Raw genomic sequence first — 18,369 nt, 5'->3', positions numbered from 1 at the left:
TGGAAAAGACACAAATTATATATTCCATTCTCTTTTTCCATAAGTCTTGTGGTTTTCAAGAGAAATAAATTGGGTAGTGTGCATGTATTTCTGAATTTCCATTAAGTGTCTTGGATTATCTCTTTTTAGGTTTCTTTCCCAATTTTGAAAAAAAAAGAGGCAACTTTATGAGATCTCCTTGCTGTCCATGTGTCTGCTTATCTCTTCCATCATTGCTAGGCAATGGCTCAGTAAACATGTTCCTGTGGCAATGAATATATGTGCAACAGTAGAAGAATTGTTGGATGCATTGTTTCTATGTGGTCCATGTCATATCAAAAGAAAATAGGGGATTATTTCTTCCAAGAAGTTCTTGTTTTATTATTCCATCCTTCCCTCTTCATTAGAATAATAATAGGGAATATACAGTGTGTGTGTGTGTGCGCGCGCGTGCGTGCGTGCGTGTGCAGGAACGCACGTATGTAGATGAAATATTCCATGAATGGAAAAAAATGATAACTCCCAAAATATATCCAGGTCAAGGAACGCATTTAAATATACTACTCTGTGCAGATAATAAAGTTAATCACTTAAGAACATGAAGATGAGCTTCAGACATCAGTTTTTGATTACAGGAAAAATAGAATGAATGCAATTTTAAGATCTTCTTGCAGAAAGCTAAGGTGGTAGATTTTAGAGGAAAAGACCTTGGTATGAATGAATTTGTAGTGCATGATGCATTGACAGAGAAAGTTGCACATTTTGCTCATTTGCATATCTTGACTCTAAAATTACTTATGGGCTAGATAAAGATATAGAAAATAAATTACATGCCTTTCAAGATACATGTTGGTGTATTAATAGAAATTTTGAAAGACACACAATCTAGGTTTTACAGTGCTGTGGCTGTACCACAATAGTTATATAGCAGTAAAACCTGCGTCAAGAGGAAGAGGGACATGAGTAGAATACAGGTAACAAAAATGAAGTTTTTAAAACATCTGAATTACAGAATTATAATGTGGATTTTAGATTGTCTCTTTTTATTATTTTCAGGTTTCACTGCGAAGCAAGTGAGCCAATTTTGGGTCACACAGTAGTGCCACCTGTCCGAGATGATGTCCAACTATCAGTTGATGAGTATCGCAGTAAACTGTATGAACTCATGGCTACTGGAACAGGAGCTCATACTAGACCCTGCAAGGTTAACCATGAAGACAGGTATAGGAAATTTTGGCATTTGGTAAATAGTAGATCGTTCCAGCAATGCTATAATTATGAGAGGGAGATTCATTAGGTTACTAGTAGTAAAGATGAAGATTCTGTGAAGTAATAACAATGAACAAGAAGGGATATCATCTGAAAGTAGACTTATACCATGAAGGTGGAGGCATCAGCTTTTCTTGAGACATTGGTAACCATTTAATCAGATTACTTAACATCATAACCCAGAAGAACACAATCTAAATTTTCACTGCTATTAAAACCTTAAGCTTCACGCTTGAAAGCAGGAAACTGAAAATCAGTGATCATTATTGTTACCAATTGATACTTCATATGCATTTAAACAAACTTTTTTATTTACTTTCAATCAGGACACAGAAGTTTCCTGAGAAGGGCCAGAATCAACAGATCTATCAGCCAAGAACTTGGGCACAAGTAGATCATGATAGTTGTTCAAAGAAAGGAAGACATTTATCAGCTGAGGTGAAAACTATGCCTTCTATTCGAAGTCATCATACAATTCCCATGCTGATAAATCACTCTGTGCCTTCTCAATCTGACATGAAACTATGTGGTAAGAATAATAATGGTAACACAATACTCTGCAGATACCAAACATTTTTCTTAAGTGTATAATTTTTATAATTTTTAAATGATTCTCTCTTGCAGTTGTATGTTCTGTAGATTAAAATGAAGATTGATTTCTTTTAGAATGTAAAGATTATAAATGTAAAGGAACCTTATTGTATAAAATAAATCAGTGTACAATATATTTGTCATGGTGAAATAAGGAGATTTTGTTATAAGAGAAAATGGATACAGTAAATGTTTAATGAGATTTTTTAACATTTTTTTTAAATCTTCATATGTAATGACAGCCCACATGGCCAGTCTAGTCCAGGGTATCATATTGGACCTATTTGTTCTGTTGAGTATATATATTTGTCCATGTTTTTAATCATTTTGTCATTTTTTATTTTGGTATTTTTGGCTAGGTTCCTCAGTCAAGTATTGCTCTATATTAAATATTATTAAATTGCTGCTTATATTAAATACATTTAAGTTTATATTGAACTTCTGTCATAATTGGTATACTCCAGGTCTGTGACTTCCAAGTCATGGCAGAATAAATGTTCTATTAGTTACAGTTTCTTTATTAGAGTCTGTCACAACACAACAATATATAGGTCAAGGCTAAAATTAGCTTGGCTACATGCTTTGGCTCATAAAGCCATCATCAGGCAAACACATGATTACCATATTCACACACTACTGAACTGCAATTGGGATGGTAAAGCTGGATACTTGATAATACATTATAAAATACATGTCTAAAAGTACAATGAACTATAAACTTATTAAAACGAAAGTTATGACATAAAATAAGGTTAAAACTCTTTATTCTGTATCATCAGATCAGTTTTTTTTAAATTTTGGTTATTCCCGCAGACATAATGGTATGTTCAGACTTATATACATGTAATAAACTGCTTGGAGGCCTGTGGTATAGATGTACTATAGTGTTGATGTTAATTATTTAGCCGGTGCCTCATCTTACAGTGTATTTGTCTGTTCTGTAGGGAATATAGATTGCATTAAATGTACTTAGTGGGGGGTGGAGTCCAACTGGGTCCACTTGGCATGGCAGCCACTGATTGGCCTATTGTAACCTGCCCCAGTGATTATGATGATGGGAATTTGGTGGAATGAAGATTGGCAGGAGAAACCGAAGTACTTGGAGAAAACCCACCCCAGCGCCAATTTGTCCACCACAAATCCCACTTGACCAGACCCGGGATCGAACCCGGGCTGCCACGGTGGGAAGCCAGCGACTAACCGCTTGAGCTATGGCGCAGCCTGTTGTACTTACTGACTGAAAATCAGTTGGTGGAACTTCATGCCTTCAGCTTATTGGCAGTACAATTTGAGGTGCATAACAACTAAAATTGTTAGTTGAACATCTTTTAAGGTGAATTTCCCTTTTATAAAACTATATATATATATTTTTGTTGTTACAGCTCATGTTGCTGTGCCAGTTACACAGTGTAAGAGATCAAGTACATTATCTCATGTATTGCAACACCAGCCAGTTCAGCTTATGCACACTGCTGCAGTAGTCCAACAAGCATCTGATGATACTTCTAACCAGCAACATATTGAACATCCGAAACTGGTAGGTTTGCACTTGTAGCTGTTTTTATCCATCTTTCCATAACAAGACCCAGGCATATGGTATCCCCATGTCAGTGTGTGCCTGTTCCCCTCTTTTATGCCAAGATGTAAGTTGGCATTGTAGGGAACCTCACCTTTTTACTTTTCAGTTTTCTACCACTGATGGTGCCAGTGTGGCTGTTATATGATGGGAGTGATGCTAGCACAATTGAATGTAAGGTCCTGAAATTTTGTTGAGTATTAGATCTTCTGAAGAGGGAATCTCTGAAAGACAAAATTAAAGAACTTGGAAAGAACAGTAAGAACAAGAACATTAGAAACTTGCATAGAGGAATAAATTAATTTATGAGGAGGGGGGGGGGTTCCTACCTAGAAGTAATGTGGTAAAGTATGAAACTGCTGATCTGCTTGCAGATTCCCACAACATTTTGAATAGGTGGAAGAATTACTGCTGTCAGTTATTGAATGTACATAGGGTCAGTGATGTTAGGCAGACAGAAATTCATACAGCTGAGCTGTTAGTAACTTTTCCTAGACCCGTTGAGGTTGAAATCGGTATTGCAAAGTTGAAAACGTATAAATTGCCAGGTAGTGATCAAATTCCGGCAGAACTGATTCAAGCAGGAGGTGAAATATTACGTTCTGAGATCTTTAAGGTAATTAATTCTATTTGGAATAAGGAAAATTTTCCTGTTCAGTGGAAGGAGTCTATTATTGCAACAATTCACAAGGATGGTGATAAAACTGGCTGTAGTAATTGTCATGGGATATCACTGCTATCAACTTCATACAAAATTTTATCCAATATTCTTCTCTCAAGGTTAATTCAATATATAGATCAAATTATTAGGTATCATTATTGTGTGTTTATATGTAACAGGTCAACTACTGATCAGATCTTTTGCATTCGTCAGATACTGGAATAAAAAATGGAAGTACAATGAGGCTGTACATAAGCTATTTATAGACTTCAAGAAAGCCTATGATTCAGTTATGAGTGGAGTATTGTACAATATTCTGATAGAGTTTGGGGTACCCATGAGACTAGTTAGGCTGATTAAAATGTGTTTAAACAAAATGTATAGTAAAGTCTGTATAGGTAAACATTTGTCTGACAGTTTTCCTATCTGGAATAGTCTAAAACAAGGAGTGTCACCGCTTCGCAACTTTTCTTTAGTATATGCCATTAGGAAAGTCCAGGAAAACCAGGTGGGACTGAAATTAAGTGGGACACATCAGTTGTTGGTCTATGCTGATGATGTGAATCTACTGGGTGATAATATAGATACCATAAAGAAAAACACAAACATTAATTGACGCTAGTAAGGAGACTGGTCTAGAAGTAAACACAGAGAAAACTAAGTATATGTTGCTGTCTCGTTACCAAAATGCAGGGCAAAATGATGACATAACGATATGAAACAAATGTTTTGAAAATGTGTCACAGTTCAGATATTTGGGAATGCCGATTACAAATCAAAACCTGATTGTGGAGGAAATTAAGAGGAGATTTAACTCGGATAATGCTTGCTACCATTCAATCCAGAACCTTTTGTCTTCTTGTCTGCTGTCCAAAAACATAAAAATTAGAATATACAAAACTATAATTATGCCTGTGGTTCTGTATGGGTGTGAAACTTGGTCTCTGATATTAAGGGAGGAACATAGACTGAGGGTGAAGAAAGCTGTGTTCTGGGATGTGGCGCCATGTAGAAATTGTGTTAACCGATGTTTCGGAGGAATGTGTCGCTTCCATCTTCAGGGTAGAAGACAAGAAGACATCCGCGAGCAAACCAGCAGAGCAGGTGCAACAGACTGAGTCCAGTTGAGTAAACACAGCTGTATAAGAGAAGGAGAGAAGCAGTGTGGCTACATAGGGAAATAGTAGAGAGGGGGAGGGGAAGGGTCTGATGGAATAGCCAGCAGGTAGTGGGCCAGAGCTGGTACAGAGCATGTGTTAGGGGGAGAGAAGGGAAGGTTACACAGTGCCACATCCCAGAAGACAGCTTTCTTCATAGTCACCGCCGTGAAAACCTCAAATCTTATATAGACTGAGGGTGTTTGAAAACAGGGTGTTGAGGAGAATATTTGGACCAAAGAGGGATGAAGTGACAGGAGGTTAGAGAAAACTGCATAATGAGGAGCTTCATAACTTTTACTATTCTCCAAGTAAAATTAGATTGATCAAGTCAAGGAGAATGAGGTGGGCAGGGCATATAGCACGAATGGGTGAGATGAGGAATGCATACAGGATATTTGTAAGAAAATCAAAAGGAAAGACACCACTGGGAAGACCAAGGCGTAGGTGAGTGGACTATTAAAATGGATCTTAGAGAGATAGGATGGGATGGTATGGATTGTATTGATCTGGCTCAGGATAGGGACCAATGGAGGGCTCTTGTGAACATGGTAATGAACCTTCGGGTTCCATAAACGCTGGGAAACTTTTGAGTAGCTGCAGATTTGGCTTCTCCTCAAGAAGGGCTCAGCTCCATAAGTAAGTAAGTAATATTTTCTGTCTACCTCATTAAACAACCTGGTACTTATTTTCATGTTAGTCATTGATGTAAATTGTGGTTTCTTACATGCGGGTTACAGTTGGTATGCTAGATGGAGTTGATCTGACTTTACTGGAGCATCTTGTTAGATTAGACACAAGGTATTTCTGCACACAATCATACCTGTGTGCTCACTGTCATTGCTTTTGCTACCAGTTCTGGGATACAGTGCTTGCATGTGTTCCAGATGGGTATATGTGTAGGCAGATCTCTTTCTTGTGAGTACTGGCACCATTTCTGTAGAGCATGAAAATGAAAGAAATATAATGCAAAATTATTGAAAGACTTGAGGGAATAACAGAATCTGACATATGCCTGCTCTAGCAAGGCATAGAAGCCCAGACTGCATGAGAAATACTATCAGTATAGCATGTGTGCATGCGCTTGTAGATGTTATAGTGGAACCCCCCATTTAATATTCCTTGACATATAGTTTCCCTAATTAAGCAGTCCCAAATCAACATTCTCAGGTAAAATTCCCTCCATTTAAGATTTTTCACAGTATACTTTTGAAATACGCTGTTTCCCAAAGATTTGAGCCACGGCAGTAGGGTGAAGATTTTTCTCTCCACATTGTTCAGACCAGTTCTGGGGCACACCCAGCCTCCTGTCCTACCAAAGTGACTGGTATTGTAATTATACTAATCACTATTTGTGGTAAGAAGCTAGTTTGTTCTGAACTCACAAAGGAAACATTAGCTTGAAGTTCATTTACTTGGGAGTGAAATATAAAATAAAGGTGTTCTGAAGAGAGCTTACAGAGTTCACTTATAAATTTAGAGTCCTACAAAAGTTGCTAAGAATCCTGATGAGCTGCTGAAGTAGATTAAAGAACTCAACCTGGGGCTTCATACTGAGCACTGGAGGATCCTTGACAAGCAACATGAGCCAAAAGGCCAGAAAATAATCCTTCTCACAGACTGGCACTCCCAGGTAGCTATCAAGGGGACCGAGTATAAGATATTTACAGGACTTTCTCAAGGAACTTTTAAGGTCTTGAGATATCATGAAGCAGAGGCCCAGCAGTAAGAAGGGGCTGCACTGAGCCCATTATCCTCATACTCAGTTTCCAAGGGTGAAGGGGCAGGTATGTCCTCTTCTTCTGGGACTGAGATTGCTGAGCAGAGGAGGGCAACAGAAACCATCACACCAGCTCCTGCAGATCCAGGGACCGATAAGGAGAGTACCATTTCTGTCAAGAAAAGAGAAATATGGAAACAAAACCTTTGCCCAGTGAAACAAGAGGCGGGAGGAAAGAAAACCACCAGCACTGTGAAATCTGTGCAGATAACTTATACCTCAGCAAAGCAGCTATGGTGGTTCTGTGCCAGCTGCTTGCTGAGGGAATGGCAGTTATGGCTCTTATTCAGGGGTCTTGGATTTATAGGGGCCAAATAAGAGGTAGTATGACAAACTCAGGTGAAACAATCTTTTCTGTTGCACCTGAAGGCAACATGAGGTTCTGAATTTATGTCAGGAGCCATATTAATGCCTTGCCCTTGTTGGAGTTTTGTTATAGGGATGTGACAATAGTGATGATGACATACATGTGGAGGAGGCTGCAAGGAGCTTATCATTGCCTCAGCTTACCTTCCACATGACTCAGACGAGCCATTGCCAACCAAGGAACTAAGGGACTTAATGGATTACTGCCACAGCAGGAAAACGTACCTTATCATTGAATGTGTTACCAATGCACACCACATATTATGGGGGAACATTGACACCAATCCCAGATGAGAAAGCTTTGTGGGATATTTGTTGAGTTTGAAACAGAATATTCTTAAGCAAGGTAATGAGCCTACCTTAGTGGTTTGCAATAGGAAGGAGGTTATTGATTTGACATTAGGGGCTTATAAAGTAGGAAACCTGGTAAGTAATTGGCATGTACTGATGAGCCATCTTTGTCAGATCACAGGTACATATGCTTCTGGATAGGTAACATAGCTACAACTGGAGTTACTTTCAGGGATCTGAAGAGATCAAACTGGGAATCATACAAAGACAACCTAAGGGTAAATTTTTAGACCATTTTGTGAAGTGTAGACACAATAAGAGACATAGATCTGACTGCTGACCAGTTGCAGCAGGCTGTCATCATGTCCTATCATAAGTATTGTCCAGCAAAGACCAATTACTCACCAAGGAAAGCACCTTGGTAGAATAAGAAGCTGAGTTTGCTGAGAGACAAAATAAGAAGTCTATTTAGCATAGCTAAAAGGATAGGCCAGTGGAATACCTATAAGAAAACCCTCACCTGTTACAACAAAGATATTAAGCAAGCCAAACAATCTTCATGCAGGAGGTACTACCAGGAGATCATTGATGTACCAGGCAGTGCCAGTTAATGGAGATCATGGTAAAACAAGCAACCAATGGGGTGAGCAGTGTTAAGCTACCTGATGGTCAGTGCACCCAAACTGGAGGGGAGACACCGCAAGAGCTATTCAGAGTTTGCTTTCCAGACTCAGTGCTGCTTGGTGATTTAAATGATGGACAGGGACAGCAGAACCTGAATATATGCAAATGCACAACAAACAGAGGAGACTGAAACCTGGCCAGAAATTTAATAAATCAGTCCAAAATTAGATGGGCACTAGGTACCTTCAAACTACTTAAATCAGTGGGAATAGATGAAATTATAGCAGCATTTTTGCAGCAAGAGGTGGAATATTTAGTTCCACTCCTTTCCCACATTTAGAGCCTGTCTGACATATTGATTTATTCCAATGGCCTGTAGGCAGGTTAAAATACCGTATTTACGCATGTATAGGCCGCAGCACAATTTTCAGACAGAAATTATAGAAAAAATAATTTTCTTGGAATATTATTTCAGGAGTAGAAATTATTCCAAAATTTGGCAATGTTTAACATTCCTAAGTTCACAACTAGCGAAAATAACGGTACCGCTCGGAACAAAGGCATTGCGGGGGAGAGTTATAACCTTTTCGCCTTTACTTGACTTGCCTGGTTAGTTCTGAGTGAAACATGGGTCGAGTAAGAGCAGGTTATACGTCTAAATTTAAACTTCAAGTGGTGCGTTACGCACAAGAACACGGAAATCGAGCAGCAGGGAGAAAATTCGACGTTGACGAAAAAAATGTGCGAAGATGGATACTAACGAAAGATGCCCTTGAAAAAACGTCACAAAATCGACAATCTTTCCGCGGAAAGAAAGCTAAATTTCCAGAACTTGAAAATAAACTTTTGCGATACGTGCGTAATACACGGGCGGATGGATTTTCAGTGTCTGTGGAAATGATTCAATTTGAAGGCCTCAAAATAGCGGACAGAATGAAAATTCCTCGTAATGAATTTAAGGGAAGTTATGGATGGGCAAGGCGCTTTATGGCCCGACATGATCTTGTAATTCGGCGACGGACGTCAATAGCGCAGCGCCTTCCCGACACATACCAGGAGAAACTGCTTGCATTTCAAAAACATGTCCTGAAATTAAGAAAGACGCACAACTACACCATGGGAGCTATTGGAAATGTTGATGAAACTCCTGTGTTCTTTGAAATGCCGGGTGAAAGTACAGTGAACAAAGCAGGCGAAAAAACAGTGCATGTGCGGACTGCAGGAGCAGAAAAGCAGCGGTGTACCGTAATGCTTGGTATCACTGCTGATGGAAACAAACTACCACCATTTGTAATCTTCAAACGCAAAACATTGCCGAAAGAAAAGCTTCCACCGGGAATTTTGGTGAGAGTTCAAGAAAAAGGATGGATGACAGAAGAGCTCTATCTGGATTGGTTGAAATCAGTGTGGTTTCGGCGCCCAGGCGCACTTTTACGTCAGCGGTCAATGTTAGTGGTTGACAGTTTTCGAAGCCATTTAACTGAAAATGTGAAAGTGAAGATGAGGCAGGAGAAAAGTGATATGGTTGTGATACCAGGGGGGATGACTGGCATGTTACAACCACTTGACGTGTCAATAAACCGTCCTTTCAAGTCTCATTTGCGGCGCTTTTACCGGGACTGGAGATGCGGTTCCACGGAGATGACGCCGACTGGACGATTGAAGAAACCTTCATTAAGTCAAATGTGTGAGTGGATTGTGGCTGCATGGAACACCATACCAGAAGAAATGGTTTCCAAAAGTTTTAAAGTCACATCCATTTCCAACGCAATGGACGGGACTGAAGATGACGCTGTATGGCTGACATCACCTGACAGCGAAACTTCGAGCGAGAGCGACATCGACAGTAACGAGTCAAGTGATGAACAGTAATATGGTTCAATTACCGTGGACCAACTTCAGAAAGTGTCGCATAATTTATTCATGCGATGCGAAGCATGTTTGCAAGCAGAAGGGGGTCACTTTCAGCACCTGTTATAAAGCACAGTAAGTTTGTGTTATCTTTTTATAGTATTCTTATATATGTGTGCATGTACAGAAACTGATGTAAGGGTATCAGCGACACGACTGCACTCTCGCTAGCGGGGAGGGGCACAGTAGTCGCAGAGAAACGTTTCATCCCCTCTACGCTGCTGTCCCGGTTTCCTTGATCTTTGAACATTCTGTATTACTAATTATGAATATAATTTTTTTTAAATGAAGTGTGATTTCGAATATTTCGAATATAAGCCGCACCCCAGTTTTCCTCTTGAATTTTTGGCAAAAAATGTGCAGCCTATACATGCGTAAATACGGTAATGTTTAATCCAAAACCCAAGAAATCTGACTACACCGAGGCTGAGGTATATCATCCTATCAGCCTGTCATCTTTTCTTTTGAAGATGATGGAGAAATTAGTGGATAGACACTAGGGTCGGTGTACTAAATGAGCATCCTCTACACCGAAACACCTAAGCCAACATGCATACCTTATTGGTAAGTCCACTGAAACTGCTCTTCAAAATGTGGCAATATGCATAGAAAGTGCTATTAAATACAGAGTGACACATGAAATGATCCAGTATTTGATTTAATATTAATTATTTAACCATTTAATGAATTATGTTTTGTAACATGGTAACACTTATGGACATCATTAGTTCTTTCTCTTCCTGAGCGTGCTAGTGTCATGGTGTTCCTGCTCATATGCAAGTTTACACAAGATGGCTGATAAAGGAACTCTCTGTAGAACAACACATAAAAGCAGTGTTGTTGTTTAATGAAATAAGAAGTGTTGTGGTCACACAGAGGCAGTTTCGTGCCCATTTTCAAACACCATGGGTGCCTTCATTCAAAACAATCATAAATTTTATAACCAGTTTAATAATGATGGTTCAGTGTTGCAGAGGAAACGTCACTGGCCTTCATCTGTGCATTCTCTGGAGAACATTGATGCTGTCAGAGTGACACTGCAAAGAAGCCCCAGTAAATCAACAAGGAAGGCTCCAGTACAACTTGGGATATACAGACAATTTGTACAATAAATATTGGAAAGTGATTTGAATTTGTATCCATACAAAATGACAATATTGCCTAAACTTACAGTTCAAAACAAACATCAAAGAATGGCATTTACTAAATGGGCTCAGAATAATGAGGTATCATTAAACAATGTTTGGTTTTCTGATGAGGCACACTTCCACTTAGAAGTTGCGGTTAATGAACAGAATGTGCGATTTTGGTCATCAAAGAATCCACATGTGATTTGTGAGAAGGTGCATCATGCACTGAGGATTGCAGTGTGGGTCGCCATCTCAAGTCGTAGACTGCTAGGGCCAATTTTCTATGAAGAGACAGTGAACAGTGAGCACTATTTAAGCGTGTTGCACAATACTTTCATGTCTCACCTTCTTGTTACAGGTTTGCCTTTTCAAAGTCAGTGGTTCATTCAGGATAGAGCCAGGCCACACACAGCGAATGTTGCTTTGGACTTCCTGTATGGCACTTTTGACTTGCATGTCAACTCAAACCAATCTTCTCATCATTTCGCATGTGGACAGAACTGGCCACCAAATAGTCCTGATTTAAATCCATGTGCCTACTTTTTGGGGGGATTCCTTAACCCGTTGCCGTGGTTCGTCGTGTATGTTTCGTCAGGGATTTAAATCGTCTGGGGGGGTTCGACGTGTATGTTTCGTNTGCTTCCATTGAAGATATAAAGGGGGTTCATATTATAAGGTAAGGTTATAAAACCACCTTTTAAGATCATTTTAGTGAAAGTTTCATGTTCCTATCTCATAGAATTTAAGAACAATGATGAATAAATAATTTTCGAGCAAAATTTAAATGGCCGGCTGAATATATTACCGCAGGAGCCGCGGCCGCAGAATTTAAATGACCACGTCAAAGGGTTAAGGAGAAGATTTTTCCAAAAGGCCACAAACATTAATGTGATTGAGAGCACTAATCATTCAGGCCTGCAACGAGGTAACTGAGGTTATGTGCTGTCAAGTAGCCAGCAACATCACATTTTATGTTGAAGAAGTTGCCAGACTTAATGGTGGTCATATTGAACACTTGATTTTTAGAGAATAAATCTCCATGCAATGGTCTTTCTTTTTTGTGTATTAGATTCTAGTACTGTAACTGAAATAAAAATTGTATTAATAGATCAAATACTGGATCATTTCATGTGCCACCCTGTGCAAGGGAATCATCCTAGGAGCTTTCCTTGATACAGAGGGAGCTTTTGAAAGAACCTCATTTCATATAATAACACACACTGCTGAAAGGCACAACATTGAGCCTGCTATTTAGAGGTGGATCAGTTCTATGCTGGAAAGCAGAACCATAATAACTACATTGTCAGGAGAAACCATGAAGGCGTCTGCAGCTAGGGGATGCCTTCAGGGAGGTGTACTCTCACCTCTGCTGTGAAGCCTGGTCATGGATGAGCTTCTTTGGGAGCTAAGTGACACTGATTATTATACAGTAGAATACTCAGACGTTATGCAATCCTATTCAACACAAAATTCCTTTGACCTGTGTCAGAGGTCTTGCAAACAGCTCTATGCACAAACCAGCAAAGGTGCAATAAGACAAAATTGATCATGAACCCGATAAGACAGTGATAATATCTTTTACTAGGAAGAGTATATTAGGGGATTTAAACTAGTGAAATGCTACATTTGGAGCATAGCTCTGTATGGGGCTGAAACATGGACACTAAGGGCAGTAGATCAGAAACATCTGGAAAGTTTTGAAATGTGGTGTTGGAGAAGGATGGAGAAGATCAGTTGGACTGATTATGTGAGAAATGAAGAAGTGTTAATTAGAGTCAGTGAGCAGAGGAATATCCTACATGAANGGAAGAAGACGTAAGAAGATGCTGGATGACCTTGGGGAGAGAAGAGGATACTGTCATTTGAAGGAGAAAGCTCTAGATCGCATTAAGTGGAGAAATTGTTTTGGAAGAGACTGTGGACCTGTCGTCTTGACAGAGTACTGATGATGATGATGATGATGGAACCAACACTCTTCACTAATACAATCCAATTATTCAGTGAGGTCAGGTACCTTGGACTAACACTAGGCAAGGTGCTGAAATGGAAAAAGTAACTGACAAGGACTACAGAGCCTTTTGGACACCTAGAGGCATGTTTGGGAAAACCTGGGAACTAAAACCAAAGGTGATATACTGGATTTACACTCTGGTTGTAAGAACCATAGTCATTTATGCTGCCACTGTGTGGTGGCCTAGAGTCAAATTCAAAACAAGCAAGGCTGAACTTAACAAATTGCAAAAGATGGCCTGCTTGAGCATTGCTGGAGCAATGAGAGCAGCTCCAATAGCTGCAATTTAGGTCCTCGTTGGACTTCTCCCACTGCAGTGATCAATGGAAACGTAAATCTGACTGTTCTGGACATACATACATGACAGGGCATGAAAATGAACCCAACCTACAGATTGGGACTGACAGAATGATACTGAGACCTGTATATAATAAACCCTTTGTAGTCAGATTCCCTGACAGAAGTGAATGGAAAGACAGGTTTCAACATGATAGGAAGGGAGGACTAATCTGGTACAGAGATGTCCTCAAGATAAATAAAGGTACTGGGGCTGGGGGTGTATGGTTATGGCACAGGACAGAAGCTTAGCTTCAGCCTTGAGCAATACACCACAGTATTCCAGGCAGAAGTGTATGCCATCAAGGCATGTGCAATTGAGAATCTGCATAGAAACTATAGAAGCAGAAACACTATATATTTTATCAGATAGTCAAGCTGCAATTAAAGCACTTGACAATTACCAGATTAACTCAAAACTGGTTTGGGACTGCCGTCAGTCTCTTGTGCAAGTAGCTGAATCATGAGGGTGTTGTTGGAAATGGAACTGCCAACCAACTGGCAGAATTTGGATCTGAATGTTCATTTATTGGACCTAAACCAGCTGTAGAATCTCAGTAGAAGTTGCCAAGAAAACTGTCAGGGACTGGACAAACAGAGACCACAAAAAATACTGAGAATCCATAACAAGCAAAGGGATTCATACAGGGACCCTCTGCTAGAAGAACTGAGGAGTTTAAACAGAAACCAATCACGGTGAGTGGTAGGACTACTTACAGGACACTGTCACCTAAAAGGATACCTTTTCAAAATGGTGCCTAGAAAGAGATGAAACAGCTACACGCATCCTGTGTGTGAGGCCATACCTTATTTAAGATTTCATCACCTGGGCCACTTTTATGAAATCGGACAACTATCATGTTGCCCCTAATAACTGAATCCTGCACTTCTTTTGAAGTGTAGGACTGTTGAAGGATTAAAACACAAGAGTATGCACAACAGATCATTGAGGGTTATGGTGCAATGGCAAGCGATTGGACCTGCTCCTTGTGTGTGTGTGTGTGTGTGTGTCCTAAAAATCCATTACTGTTGTCATTGTTATATTATTTTTGTGAAGAACTTGTTACTTATATACAAATCAGTCCTACATTATATTTGTCAGATATAACCTCACAGGTTCTCACCCTCAGCATAATTGTAATTACTGAATTTTTTTTTCTTGGTACTACAGCCCCAGTGGGCCTAGGCCTACCTCCATGAACTCCATTCACTTCGGTTTTTCTAGATCTTACACATACGGTAGGACTCCTTGGGCGAGTGATCAGCTTGTCGCAAGGCCTCTACCTGTAGACAAACACAGAAAAATGCACACAAACATCCATGCCTGAGTGGGATTCGAACCCACGATCCCGGCTTCCGAGCAAAGACAGTGGATGCCTTAGACCGCTCGGCTACCGTGACCGGCAATTACTGACTTACCAAGTACAATATTTTGTACGTAATATTTGTGATCTATCTTCATGCGAAATTTCGCATGCCCAGCCGCAATGGTTCATTAATTATCACCATCAAACTAATAGGTAAAGAAGATTGCCACATGGTTTCTTGTGTTATTTTTTTACAGCTAACAAATATTGCATATTTAAAAAAAAAATCTTATCATATCACATTTTGGGATCTTAAATTGAGTAGCACTAGTGTGGCTCTCACTTCACAAGTTCACACAGCAATCATTTTGTTAGTACTGATTGCAGGAAATGAAAACTGTAATGATGTGACCTCCAGTGACAAAGTGATCATTCAGAGTTCTGTGAAAATTGAACAACTGATTCAGATGTTGAAATGGAGTGATACAGAGATACACACAGATAGACTACTATTTTTGACAACTTTCAAGAAAATTAAAAGATACAGTGCATAGAACACTTGAATTCATTGTTTTGTAAGGTCACAAAATGCCATCTCTCATTCTAAAGCAAGAACAAATATCTGAAGTATTTGAAAACAAAGTGCTGAGGCAAATATTTGGTTGCATGAGCATTGAACCAATACAGAATGGGTTCGTTTTCGTAACAAGGTGCTGCCTAGTTTGTACTCTGCCCAGACTGTTATTAAATGAAGGAACTTGAAAAGAGGAGGCATACCTTGACTCTGAAGAAATGTAAGAAAGATCTAATGAAATGAAAAAGGGCTGTTATATGTATAGTGAGTGTACTGTGTGAGCAACCAGTTTGAGGCTCATTCTTGAGAAGCTGCTGCACGAGTATGGTCCTAGAAATTATATGAAGAATGCAACATATAAAAGAGCCACATATTTATCATAGATATTGAAAGTGTGAATGCTGCAGGTACCAAAATATTTTTTTTTGCTTTGTGGCACAGTAAGTTAATTCCTTTAACTCTTTTTGTGTAACTAAACACACTTAAGGACTCTGCAACTTGGCCATTATTTATGTAACTGAAACTTTTATTAATAATGTGCAATGTTAAATAGCAGCTAAAACACTAGCCATGTCTGAGAAGCAAAATTCTAAACAGAAATGAAGAATACTTGTTTAACCATTTTTCTTACTACTCATAATAAAACAGATAAGATTAAAATTTGCCTATGCCCCATCCTTGAAGCTTTTGATAAATAATATGGTAAGTCCAACCTATAGAAGGAGAAAAGGTTGAAGCAAAGGTGTCATTTTTCATTGTTTGACACCTGTTTTCTTCCTAGTAACAGGTACCCAGGACACTTCTTTGCTTACGTTTTGCATGATGGACTGATAAATGTAATCCTGTTGATTTTAATATCAAACTGTTCAGTATGCTTAACTTGTACCTGTCAATTTATCCACTGTTTTTCCATGTTGTGCCTCAGTGGAGAGCAAGAATTGCTTTTTCTGGAATGTGCAGTGCAAATATATACATTGTTTTGAATTTGCATGCACATTGAGAACATATGGATTCTGCACCCTGAGATCCACAGTTACTGAGGGCAGGCCAGTAATTGCATATGAAAGGAGCGTTCCTGCTTCCAGAATACCATTATAGCATGTCTTTTTGTGACAATGCTTTTATATTTTACTACTAAAGTTATCTCATCTTTTTTGTGTTTACTGGAGGAGAAGGTGACTGAGGCTTTGATGATTGTTATCGGAGGCTGTTGTTCCCCTAATCCCCAATTTCTTAAAAAGCCTTGGTAATGCTGTTGCCATTCTTGATGTTTTTTGAGAACATATTCCCTCTGATTGGTGAAGGATTTCTGTATGTGAATATGTAACACTGAAATAAGAGGTTTGTGGTCTTTATTGTGTTCCCTGTGCATTGTAGAGTCTTTCTGATATTGCTGAATGTCCAAATGTTGATCATAAATGACATTTTGACATAGTGCCATATCCAGAAGACTACATGGTATACTAGTGTGGCATATCCACCATTGAAATTCTATATTAAACAGTGGATTTGTAGTTTCAAAGAAGCATATGAAAGAAGAATTCTTCTCTCAAATGCAGGTATTCTGTTCTTGAATGAGTTGACTCTGTTATTTTATTTCAGGTTAGGAATTATTTTAGATCCGAGAGAGGTACAGAACCTTGTCCTCACAGTGGAAGCTGTAAACAAAGGTCTTGTGGCCAACGGCAGATGCCTCAGCATCGAAAGCAGTGTAGTTATATTGAACCAATGCCATTTAACAGTTACAATCAGAATTATGGCATTGTAACAGCTTCTGCACTTCTTGAGTTGTGTACAACACTTCAGTATTAAGGATATGTACGTATATTGTCCATGCTGAATGTGTAACAGAATGCAGATCTACAGTGAAAGATATTGTAAGCTGTTCAGTGAATAAAAAGCATCTGTCAGTGTTCATGTTCTAGGACTGGTTTCATATTTCCACCAAGGATAACACTATAAACAAAATACTACTATGAGCGAGTTCATTGTGACAGTCCCATTTATGTAAATTTAGTCATTATGTGTTTATCAGCTTAGAAGAGCATATGTTGGTATGTGTCTGTAAGGCTCTTTTTGCATCACCCATAAATTTTAGAAGTATGGGTTGTTGGCTCAATTAACATAACACCAGTCAAGTTATATTAAATACACTTTATATGTATTGCTTCCATCCATCATTGCAGTTAGTTTTCAAATACCAAAACAAAGCCTAATCAAGAAACAACAGCAGTATTTTAACAGAAGACACTGTATTAAAGCTATAGGTAGATGTTCTCATTAAAATATACTAATCTACCTCAGTGTTTTTTCTCAGTAGAAATTTAAATATGTGTGAAGTGATGAATTACTTTGCCGACTGACTGCAATATGAGTTAGGACAAAACACCCCTGTTATGTGGAGGTAAAGTGGATTCTCCTAAGTCATTTGCCATTAAATGACATTGTATGTTGTGTACTCTGTGATTTGCATTTTATCATAGAATGGCAGATTTCAAAAGGTTCTGCTTCATATTAGGCAAAACTGCTGCATAAATCTACAAGATATTACTTACTGTCAGAAAGGGAATAGGGATCAGAATCCAAATATTTGACTTTCATTTAAATTCAAAAGTGGTGTGACATCAGTTAATGCTGCTGAATGTTCAGATCATGTGTCTACAAGCAGGTGTATGAAGATATTGTGACGTGTTGAGCCATGGATCACCCCTACCTCCCCAGCGGTACGTGGCGGTGACGTAACGTTCGCGTTACAACGGTAATAGGCGAGTTCCCGCCCCGCCACTCCCCTCCGCGGTGACGTCAC

The 18,369-nt window shown here is 39.1% G+C and overlaps 1 protein-coding gene across 7 annotated transcripts in view; it reads left to right on the top strand.

The window, feature by feature from the left end:
- The window catches only part of LOC111864562 (extracellular signal-regulated kinase 2), a 45,574-nt gene extending 28,096 nt beyond the window's left edge, over positions 1-17,478 (top strand). For 2 of the 7 annotated variants that reach the window (XM_023851912.2, XM_023851907.2), the window contains exons 7-10: positions 1,036-1,200; positions 1,575-1,777; positions 3,222-3,376; positions 17,166-17,478. In XM_023851912.2, coding sequence (XP_023707680.1) covers positions 1,036-1,200; positions 1,575-1,777; positions 3,222-3,376; positions 17,166-17,375 — 733 coding nt within the window. In that variant the 3' untranslated portion in view covers positions 17,376-17,478. Of the gene's footprint in view, positions 1-1,035; positions 1,201-1,574; positions 1,778-3,221; positions 3,377-5,973; positions 6,035-10,675; positions 10,770-11,171; positions 11,954-17,165 lie in introns of those variants that run through there. The other 5 variants (XR_002842819.2, XM_033751486.1, XM_023851908.2 and 2 more) reach the window with 5 other exon arrangements.
- Positions 17,479-18,369: the final 891 nt, after the last annotated feature.

This window comes from Cryptotermes secundus, unplaced genomic scaffold (genome assembly GCF_002891405.2).
Source record: "Cryptotermes secundus unplaced genomic scaffold, Csec_1.0 scaffold2457, whole genome shotgun sequence".
NCBI lineage: Eukaryota > Metazoa > Arthropoda > Insecta > Blattodea > Kalotermitidae > Cryptotermes > Cryptotermes secundus.
This window is presented reverse-complemented; position numbering and strand designations above follow the sequence as displayed.